Below are 12,096 nucleotides of genomic sequence, written 5' to 3'. Positions count from 1 at the left end.
GGGAGAGTTAATTTGGAGTTGGAACGGCTGCTTGGGTCAGGTGCGGGGGCTCATATTGGTGTGGTTCCTGTTGATGATCTCAGTAGGTGGGACTATACCAGGCACGGCCTACATCTCAACAGGAAAGGGAAGGGGAAACTGGCTGGGGTAACAGCAGGAAATTTAAGGGGGGGGAGGCACTGCCATGAATGGTAAAATACCAGTGGTTACAGGTGTTGGAGCAGCACCTTTTTTAGGATAGGTAAGACAGAAAGATGTCAAGTTCTACGAGAGGTCAGGATTGAAACAAATCTTCAGTTTAGGAAAGAAATTAAACAGCACAATTCTAGCACATTGGATCACCAATCACAGCTATCAAGTATAAATTTTCACCAATCACCAGAAATTTTATCTCCACCAAGTTGTATCTCAGTCCTAGGTAACTGCATTGATGAATTAAAGTCACCCAACCCAGTTGACATAATCTGCCTCTCTGAACACCGTGTGACCACTGGTATAGGAACTAGGCCTAAGCACAATGAGAAACTCAGACAGGAGAGTACTGCAAATGTTAGAATAAGGAAAGGTTCTCAGAAAAGTATAATTAAAAATAATGTAAGTATATTTCATCAAAATATTGGGAGTTTAAAGAATAAAGTAGATGAGCTTCTGGTTTGTTTAGAAGATTTAGAAGCTGAGAATGAAATAGATGTACTATGCCTGTCTGAGCATCACATTGTTACTGATATGGATAAGGTAAATGTAAGTGGATATAAGCTCTCTGCACATGTAATGAGAGAAAATATGGAGAAAGGAGGAGTTGCCATATATGTCAAAAGTTATCATTGTGCAAAATGTATAGAAACAAAAAAGTTTTGTGTAGAGAAACATATAGAAGCATGTGCCTGTGAGCTTAAATTAAATAAAGGCACATTTATAAATGCAACTGTTTATAGGTCCCCATCAGGAAATTTTCATCTATTTCTGAAAAATTTGGACTCCTTGTTGTGCTATCTGTCAGACAGGGGGAAGCAAATTATTATTTGTGGGGACTTCAATGTAGATTCTCTGAAAGAGGGTAATAGGAAAAATGACCTTGAAGTATTACTCGGTTCTTTCAATTTGACACCCGTTATTGATTTTCCTACTCGGGTGGTAAAGGATAGCAGCTCACTGATAGATAACTTCTTTATAGACCAAGATAAGTTTAACCAGATAAATGCTCAACCTGTTGAGAATGGTCTTTCTGATCATGGTGCACAGCTAGTTACAATATATGACATAGCTCCATTCATCAGTACTAAACAGTCCTCCAAAGTAGTACGTTCAGTCAACGATTTAACAATTGCAAATTTCAGGGAAAGCCTACAGCAGATAGACTGGGATGAGGTGTACCATGAACCTGATGCCAATTTAAAATATAATTTATTTCATGACATTTTTGTAAATGCATTTGAAAACTGCTTCCCCAAGAAAATAGTTAAATATACTCGTAAGAAACCTTGTAACAAACCATGGCTTACTAAGGGTATAAAAATATCTTGTAACCGGAAAAGGGAAATGTATCTGACAGCAAGAAAGAGTAGTGACCCGGAAACTATCAAAAATTATAAAAACTACTGTGTTATATTAAGAAAAGTTATTAAAAAATCCAGGAGTATGTGTATCATGTCTGAAATCAGCAACTCTGATAATAAAATTAAAACAATTTGGAATATTATTAAAAGAGAAACAGGTCAACCAAGAGCAAAGGAAGACAGTATTACCATCAAATTGAATGAAAACTTTACGAACAAAAAGTCAGAAGTTGAAAATATTTTTAATAATCATTTTCTAAATGTTGTGGATATAGTAGGATCCAGGTGTTCATTAGAAGATGCTAGGCTGTTAATGGAAGAGGCCATACCTATGCAATTTGATACAATTGAAATCTCACCCACTTCTCCCTCTGAAATTAGGAAAATAATAAACTTGCTTAAAAGCAAAAACTCACATGGAATTGATGGCATTTCCAGCAAAATACTAAAAGCTTGTTCTCAACAGATAAGTAAGATTCTCAGCCACCTGTGTAATAGCTCTCTGGAACAGGGCATTTTCCCTGATAGACTGAAATATGCTATTGTTATACCTTTGCATAAAAAGGGGGATAGATCTGATGTCAACAATTACCGTCCAATCTCCCTTCTAACAGCTTTATCCAAAATTTTTGAGAAAGTAATGTATTCAAGAGTAGCTTCACATATCTGTAAAAATGAAGTACTAACAAAATGTCAGTTTGGTTTCCAGAAAGGTTTTTCAACAGAAAATGCCATATATGCTTTCACCAGTCAAATTTTGAATGATCTGAATAACCGAACACCACCCATTGGGATTTTTTGTGATCTCTCAAAGGCTTTTGATTGTGTAAATCATGAAATTCTGCTAGACAAGCTCAAGTATTGTGGCATGAGTGGGACAGTGCACAAATGGTTTAATTCGTACCTAACTGGAAGAGTGCAGAAAGTTGAAATAAGTAGTTCTCGTAACATGCAAAGATCAGCACATTCCTCAAACTGGGGAACTATCAAGAATGGGGTTCCACAAGGGTCAGTCTTGGGTCCTTTGTTGTTCTTATTATATATTAATGACTTGCCATTCTATATTAATGAAGAGGCAAAGTTAGTTCTCTTTGCTGATGATACAAGTATAGTAATCACGCCTGACAAACAAGAATTAACTGATGAAATTGTCAATACTGTCTTTCAGAAAATTACTAAGTGGTTCCTTGTAAACGGACTCTCACTGAATTTTGATAAGACACAGTACATACAGTTCCGTACAGTGAATGGTATGACGCCATTAATAAATATAGACCTTAATCAGAAGCATATAGCTAAGGTAGAATATTCCAAATTTTTAGGTGTGTCCATTGATGAGAGATTAAATTGGAAGAAACACATTGATGATCTGCTGAAACGTTTGAGTTCAGCTACTTATGCAATAAGGGTCATTGCAAATTTTGGTGATAAACATCTTAGTAAATTAGCTTACTACGCCTATTTTCACTCATTGCTTTCATATGGCATCATATTTTGGGGTAATTCATCACTGAGGAATAAAGTATTTATTGCACAAAAGCGTGTAATCAGAATAATAGCTGGAGTCCACCCAAGATCATCCTGCAGACATTTATTTAAGGATCTAGGGATATTCACAGTAGCTTCTCAGTATATATATTCTCTTATGAAATTTGTTATTAACAACCAAACCCAATTCAAAAGTAATAGCAGTGTGCATAACTACAATACTAGGAGAAAGGATGATCTTCACTATTCAAGATTAAATCTAACTTTGGCACAGAAAGGGGTGAATTATACTGGCACTAAAGTCTTTGGTCACTTACCAAATAGTATCAAAAGTCTGACAGATAACCAACAAGTATTTAAGAAGAAATTAAAAGAATTTCTGAATGACAACTCCTTCTACTCCATAGAGGAATTTTTAGATATAAATTAAGGAAAAAAAAGAAAAAAATATTTAAAAAAATAAAAAAATTAAAAAAATAAAGTTGTTATATTAACTTAAGTATGTTGTTAAATTAACCTAATTATGTCATGTATTGGAAAATTTGACTCGTTCCACATCATTACGAAATATCGTATTCATGATCCATGGAACTAGTATTAATCTAATCTAATCTAATCTAATGTAAATGGAGAGGCCATTCTAGAATGGACAGGACATCATGAGCTGTCACTTTTCAATGACAACAAACTACCCCCATCTTTCAGTTGTGGCACATGGCAATGCGGTAACAAACCTGGCCTTAATTTTGTTAGTGAAAACCTGTCATAACAAAGCATCAAATCAGTATGCCTACAAATTTCATCACCATGTTAGATGTGCAGAAAAAAACGATTCAACCTATTCTGGAACATATGAAGAGTTTGCAAACACCGTAAGGTTCTGCATCCACAAAGCTATTCCTAGAGGCTGCAGATATATATACATACAGGGACTTACTCCAGAAACGTCTACTGTGTTGAACAAATATAAATACCATTTCAAAATGAACACATTTAGTGCTGAAACCATCAGAACTAATCAGTGTGTCATTTCCTCTATTTCTGAGTCAAAATGCACGCAGTTAATGGAGGCGGTAGACTTGGGTGGAAATAGACAAAAGGCTACCGAAATGCTGAAGTAATGCTCCTTCTGAGAGCAAAATCCACAGCAACATATCTGTGAACCAAATAGCAAATTAGTTCATTGAAAGTTCCAAACCAAGCAAAACTTCTGAAAAAGAGAAAAAAAAATTAGAAATATTTAATGAACATAACAGTAGCATTCTGCATGATCCTTTGACCACGAATGATCTTAATAGAGCATTTAAGGGAATGTGGAATGCCCTGTGCTTATAATGTTATACTGAGCCAAAAATTACAAACATTTTGTCATGAGGTGTTATGACTGTACTCTTGAATTTTTACAGAACTTGAGCATATGGTCTGCGTTTGTGCTGGATTAATCACTTTGGAAAAAGAAAGTTTAGTTTTTGTGATATTTTTTCCTAATTTTTTTTAAAAATTATACATTTTAACAAGGAATTGAGAATACAAATCTCTTAATACAAAATAATCTCACAAATCTTTTAATTCAGATATATTAGAAGGCCTTAAGGAACAACTCGTGAAAATTTCATCTTTCTGCTATAAATAGACTATGAGAAAATGTCCCTTATATACCAAAAAACGAAAGCTATAGGAAAGGATCTTAAAAGTATTTGCTCCAATGTATCTCTGCTCCATAGCTAGTATCATCAGAATTGTCCAACAGCTTCCTGTTTGTGGCTCTCCTAAGTTGTCCAGCCATTTTTGAATAGATATTTACAGTATTATCTGAAGACTTGAGGTGTTACTTGTCTAAACAAAGTATAGCTGCTGCAGTTCATAATCCCATGCAGAGCCTCATCTTCTGAAAAACTTTGCACTTTGTTATATTGCCCTGACTGAATGGTGAAACAGCATCATAAATGCTAAAGCGAAGAGTGTTTATATCCACAAACAGCATTCTAGGTTGTCTGTTTCATATCATATGGTTCATTAAATCATTTGGATTTTGAGTCCAGCCATGAAGACATTTCTTTAGTTGACTAATATCTGTAAGGTCTCAGAATTTTGGTTTTATTTTGTTCATTACGGCAAGTGGCAAATGGTGATGGTGACTGTATTGTTGTTCAGTTACCTTGCCTCTGTTGTGCTTCCACCAACTACCTTCACCTTTTGGACATAGCCCATTTGGGGATTCTCACTGCATGAAGCAGTGTGAAAAATGGTGCCCAGACTGCTCTTCTGATCAATTCTGCATCTGCTGTATTCTGCCTAATTGCTAAATCCTGGCACTTCTGAATACAGTCCAAAGCAGCATCTGCCGGTCTGCTTTTCCTATCTAAAGTTTTTCCATCTGTCAGTTTCTTGCCTTTCATGCTAGCCTAGAGCTTTTAAAGTCTTGAGCCCATCCTTTTCTGAATGCAGCCAACACATTCTAGTCTGCAAATTTTCACATTGTTCCCATAAGGCCTTAATTCCTCAATTTCTTTGATTGCCTTTGAGTCACCATCTCCAAGGTAATTTATGTATCTAACATTGTACCATTTTACTGAGTGTTGATAAATACTTATCACTCCAGCAACATCCATACTATCATTTGAACCATAACAACTTGCTGTGCACTCTTCTTAATGTTTATTTTTAATTCTGTCGTTGCATCAGCAATGCTTGGAAAGTATTGGCACATCAACTACATTGGCAGTGTCCACACTTGCAGCTGTTACAAGACCATTTAGATATGTGTGTCCTCTCTTCTGCCAGTTCCCATCAAAAGCTATGGACAGGTGCCTGTTATTATTATTTTCAACAGCAGCTTCCTCAACTGCATTTTTCATATTTTCCTGTGCTACATCTTCAATAGCAGAGTCTATTGCAATGAAGTATTTGTCAAATTTTAAGTGTTGAGTAGGGAGATACATCACACCACATAACATGGCACCTGCAGCCCTGCCCTTACCTATAGACTGTAATCCAGAAACCAGTATAATGTTTATATCGTATAGGTTATCAGTATCTGCAGTAACATGCAAGGAATTGAAAAATATAATATCAACTCTAATTCACAAACAAATCCTACATATGTGTATGTTTTTAGTGAAACACCACATACTCCACATTGTTTGCATCACACATTGTTCTCCAAACCACCTGATAATACTGACACACTAATTATCTCATATTTTGTAGTCCCAGCATTTAGTTTCTTGTATTGTTCTTCAATTATAACTAGTTTTCCTTTTGAAGCATTTTCAGGTTTAGTGCCATCAATGTCACACGATGAAACTTCCTGGCAGATTAAAACTGTGTGCCCGACCGAGACTCGAACTCGGGACCATTGCCTTTCGTGGGCAAGTGCTCTGCCATCTGAGCTACCGAAGCACGACTCATGCCCGGTACTCACAGCTTTACTTCTGCCAGTATCTCGTCTCCTACCTTCCAAACTTTACAGAAGCTCTCCTGTGAACCTAGCAGATCTAGCACTCCTGAAAGAAAGGATACTGCGGAGACATGGCTTAGCCACAGCCTGGGGGATGTTTTCAGAATGAGATTTTCACTCTGCAGTGGAGTGTGCGCTGATATGAAACTTCCTGGCAGAATAAAACTGTGTGCCCGACCGAGACTCGAACTCGGGACCTTTGCCTTTCGCGGGCAAGTGCTCTGCCATCTGAGCTACCGAAGCACGCCTCACGCCCGGTACTCACAGCTTTACTTCTGCCAGTATCTCGTCTCCTACCTTCCAGGAAGTTTCATATCGGCACACACTCCACTGCAGAGTGAAAATCTCATTCTAATGTCACACAATGCATCACTACCAGTGCAGGAGTTAGACATTACTGGGACATCAAATACTGATGTAGACAAGCCATGAGATGAATTTTGAATACCTGTTACTTACTTACATTGATGTACATGTTTTCTAGGTCTTTGCATATTGAAGGGAAGAAAATACTCACAGAGGAAACAATACAAATGGTGCAAAATTTATGGTCAACTCTCTTGCAGTGTAGCAAAAAGAAAAAATAACTGTGTTAGCTCAATTATATCTCTGGCAGGGCAGGCTGTATCAGTCTCTCAAACTAGGTGCAGAACATCATGTGCTGCAATTTTTAAACAATGATTTAAAATACTTCTATGTATGTCATATCAATATATTACACACAGTTTTTAACAGGAAACTGTAAATGTTTCAAAAATGCATTTTCTCAAAAATAGATTATCTGATCAAAAATCTCACTCTTTCTACCCATAACAAATGCAAAAATGTCAAAGCATCAGGCCTATATGAAGTCTGCATTGAACAACTCATAAGATTTGGTCCCATTAGCCAACAATGGCTCTTAGAATTACTAAACAACTGCACAAGGAACTGTAAAATTCAAAAACTTTAGAGAAAGGTCAGAGTCATTGCAGTTTTGAAGCCTGGCAAAGATGTGAATGATACAGAGAACTACAGACTGATCTCCTTGTTTTCTCATCTACACAAAGTTCTTGAGTGAATTATATTAGACAGACTGCCCAAAATAATAGAACTAGTACTTATACAAGAACAAACACACTTCCAACCTTTGACCTGACAGCACCATGTGACACAGTCAACCACTGGCTACCACTAAAGAAACTCTATGAAATAACAAAGAATTATAAACTATCTCAGATATTAGAATGCCTGCTGCTAAACTGAAGATTTTTTGTTGAATTTTGAGGCCATAGAAGTAGATGGAAGAGCCAGAAAAATAGCCTCCCACAAGGATCGTAGCTCCCATCTTATTTAACATCTACACCAATGACCAACACTGCACAGAAGGAACAAGGAGTTTTATCTATGCAGACGATGGTGCAATAGCAGCATGACAGACAAGTATCAAACATGTTGAAAGGAAGCTGTCCCAATCTCTAAAAGACCTCATTAGTTACTACGAAGACGACAAGCCAAAAATCCAATCCATCAGAAACACAATATTTGCCTTCCACATAACAAACAAACAAGCAAGAAGAAAATTGCTGTTGACCTGGGAAGACACTCAAGTAGAACATAGCACTACACCCAAATATTTCTGGAGTCATGCTTGATTGAACACTAACATACAGATCCCACTGCTTGAACACCAAAAGGAAGCTATCAGCAAGAAATGACATCCTCCAGAAAATAGCTGGTACAACTGGGGGGGGGGGGACACAGCCTGTTGTTAAGAGAACATCAAACTTAGCCCTCTGTACTTATAACAGAGGACACAGCCTCATGTTATGAGAACATCAGTCTTAGCCCTCCATTAATGTGCAGCAGAATTTTCCTGTCCTGTCTGGTACGGCTACAGCCTTACCAGACAGGGTGACATTGCCCTAAACAAGACTTACAGAATCATCACATGCTGCCTGAGATCAATTCCACTCCAAACTTAGCCCTCTGTACTGCTTTTTGCGGATGATGCTGTAGTGTACAGAGAAGTTGCAGCATTAGAAAATTGTAGCGAAATGCAGGAAGATCTGCAGCGGATAGGCACTTGATGCAGGGAGTGGCAACTGACCCTTAACATAGACAAATGTAATGTATTGCGAATACATAGAAAGAAGGATTCTTTATTGTATGATTATATGATAGTGGAACAAACACTGGTAGCAGTTACTTCTGTAAAATATCTGGGAGTATGCGTGCGGAATGATTTGAAATTAATAAAATTAATTGTTGGTAAGGCGGGTACCAGGTTGAGATTCATTGGAAGAGTCCTTAGAAAATGTAGTCCGTCAACAAAGGAGGTGGCTTACAAAACACTCGTTCGACCTATACTTGAGTATTGCTCATCAGTGTGGGATCCGTACCAGCTCGGGTTGACAGAGGAGATAGAGAAGATCCAAAGAAGAGCGGCGCATTTCGTCACAGGGTTATTTGGTAACCGTGATAGCGTTACGGAGATCTGCAGCGGATAGGCACTTGATGCAGGGAGTGGCAACTGACCCTTAACATAGACAAATGTAATGTATTGCGAATACATAGAAAGAAGGATTCTTTATTGTATGATTATATGATAGTGGAACAAACACTGGTAGCAGTTACTTCTGTAAAATATCTGGGAGTATGCGTGCGGAATGATTTGAAATTAATAAAATTAATTGTTGGTAAGGCGGGTACCAGGTTGAGATTCATTGGAAGAGTCCTTAGAAAATGTAGTCCGTCAACAAAGGAGGTGGCTTACAAAACACTCGTTCGACCTATACTTGAGTATTGCTCATCAGTGTGGGATCCGTACCAGCTCGGGTTGACAGAGGAGATAGAGAAGATCCAAAGAAGAGCGGCGCATTTCGTCACAGGGTTATTTGGTAACCGTGATAGCGTTATGGAGATGTTTAACAAACTCAAGTGGCAGACTCTGCAAGAGAGGCGCTCTGCATTGCGGTGTAGCTTGCTCGCCAGGTTTCGAGAGGGTGCGTTTCTGGATGCGGTATCGAATATATTGCTTCCCCCTACTTATACCTCCCGAGGAGATCACGAATGTAAAATTAGAGAGATTAGAGCACGCACGGAGGCTTTCAGACAGTCGTTCTTCCCGCGAACCATACGCGACTGGAACAGGAAAGGGAGGTAATGACAGTGGCATGTAAAGTGCCCTCTGCCATACACCGTTGGGTGGCTTGCGGAGTATAAATGTAGAATGTAGATGTAGAAAAGGTCTACTGTCTAGCAGGTATCTCTTCCTCAGACACCCACTGCAAATCTAATGCGTGACTAGAAAGAAATAAAACAATAAATCTAGAGACTCATTCTCTGTATGGGACTCATCAGCAACTGCCCAACTCAAATCAATATTAAATTTCCTCTATAGTACAGAAACTCCCTGAACAACATTCAGCATTCAGACTAAATTCCTTGTGTAACTGAGACAACAAGAAGAAAACTGGCCGATATGGTCAACAGGCTATGATCTGGAGTTGGCAAGTGTAAGAACAACCTGAAGAAGTGGGGATTTTCTGGTGACTCTGCCCTGTGTAAACTTAGAGGAGAGAAAACTATTGGTCATCTCCATATCTGCAAGCTGTGTCCAACTACATGCTTCCTAAAAGAACTGATGGCAGCTACTCATGAAGCCTGTAAAGTGGCTGAATATTGGTCACACAGCATTTAAAATGTGTGCTACTATGTGCATCTGTTTGTGTAAATCTGGCAATGCTTGTAATACCAGACTGAAATTATCTGTACATTTTTCTGATTACATGATGTATTTTTTCTGATAAATTAAATAAATAAGTTGGCAGTAATTAACATACATATTTTTATGTGTTAGCATGATCCTGTTAATGGGTAACCCATATACTGTGGAGACCCAAGCATTCTTTTAGATACAAATTATGATACTCTTTGTGTGTAGTCAAACTCTATGGTTAATTGGATATTATGAGCATTAAAGACTGAGATGTAAAGTATACAGTAAAACTCTACTATTTTACCAGGTATCAGTTTGAGATTATCCCTCCCTATTCATGTGATGTGAGTATTAAGTTGTAAAATACCTGCCTGGTCTCATTTGGGTTATTCCAAAAATTTACATGTGAAAGATAAATGTAGCACTCACTGAAATTTTTATGCTTCCTAAATGACTGTCCCTATCAAAGCTGTTCACTAATATGCATGCCAATGTTTTGCCCGTAATGCTGAGGCATGTAAAAGAAAACTTGTATTCTGTTTATCAATTATTTGATGGCCAAAGTGGAAGTTCTATTTTCTTATAAAACTGAATATGACTACTCTTTGGTATTGTGGTCCTGACAGAAGCAACCACTGTAATGATTAAAACTGTGAGATAAATGTCCACAGAATTAATTGAAATGTTTCTCTCTCTCTCTCTCTCTCTCTCTCTCTCTCTCTCTCTCTCTCTCTCTCTCTCTCTCTCTCTCTCTCTCTCTGGTACAGTATGTTTAAAATATTTCTTCAGTATTTCTCTGAGTACAATAAATGTTGTAACTTTCTTTACTTAGAGACTGTGCAGAAACACAAGTTGAAGAAAGGTGGCAATATAAAGATGCTGGATTCAAAGCCTGGTGTTTATACCCACTATCGACCATTTCTCCACAAAGATAAGTTGATTCTGAAGAAACTTATGAAAGGTATTCAGACAAAACGACCAGGGGAGGTACAAACAGCTTTGCTTAAAAGGCATCTTCTTGAAGTTACACAAAGTTTCATGATCCCTTTAGAGAGATATATGGCCAGCCTCATGCCACTTCAGAAAAATATATCCCCTTTCAAGGTGAGTAACCGTATCTTCCTCTTACATCTAAATGTTGTTTATCTAGATTAGATTTTGGATGTGCACTGTCTGTTGCTGTAATATTGTTGACTTGTTCCTTTATGCACAATTTCTTGCAATAGATATAGGAAATGAACCCTGTGTATTTAGATTCCTGTTTTTCATTACTCAAAGATCCTCTTGAATTTATAATTTAAATACTTCTTCTGCTGGTTTGTGTCATTGGTTCTGCAATTTTTGGCAGTGAGACTAGCTGTAATCTTCGAGTAACTACTAATGAATGCAGGATGGCTCATTTGAGTATCGTCTTATACTCTGTGGCACTCCTACCAACAGGCAACAGTATTCATCCTCCATGGGAACTGTGCCAAAGAAGACTGGCACGATCCTAATACAATTGTGTTCTCTACTCACCAATTAAGACCTCTTCTTTATTTAGGCCTGTGAAACACAATCTGGGCCTCTGCAAGGCATGATTTTACCATATCCCCTGACACTGTGCCTAAGTATATATTGGAGAGACAGAATGCACAATTAAGTAGAGAGTCTATAAAAACAATACTGTACTCCACCAATCCACCAAGTTAGCTTGGAAGCCAGCCATGCCACAGCCTATAAAAAATGAAATTATTCTGAATGTCATCTTTCTTTTGGGGCTGTCAACTTAAAGAAGCAGTAAAAATCTGACCTGAAAGGAAACTGGTAAACAACAGTAGTTAATTACACTACTGGCCATTAAAATTACTACGCCACGAAGATGACATGCTACAGACACGAAATTTAACCGA

At 37.8% G+C, this 12,096-nt stretch overlaps 1 protein-coding gene across 1 annotated transcript in view; it reads left to right on the top strand.

Moving 5' to 3' along the window:
- LOC126470046 (protein DENND6B) overlaps positions 1-12,096 on the top strand; it is a 211,371-nt gene that overhangs the window by 174,922 nt on the left and 24,353 nt on the right. The window contains exon 6 of the mRNA XM_050097544.1: positions 11,037-11,308. Within this exon, the coding sequence (XP_049953501.1) occupies positions 11,037-11,308 (272 nt within the window). The remainder of the gene's footprint in view (positions 1-11,036; positions 11,309-12,096) is intronic.

Source organism: Schistocerca serialis, chromosome 3, assembly GCF_023864345.2.
Source record: "Schistocerca serialis cubense isolate TAMUIC-IGC-003099 chromosome 3, iqSchSeri2.2, whole genome shotgun sequence".
Classification (NCBI taxonomy): Eukaryota; Metazoa; Arthropoda; class Insecta; order Orthoptera; family Acrididae; genus Schistocerca; species Schistocerca serialis.
Note: the sequence above shows the minus strand (reverse complement) of the source record. Positions and strands in the feature narration are given on the sequence as shown.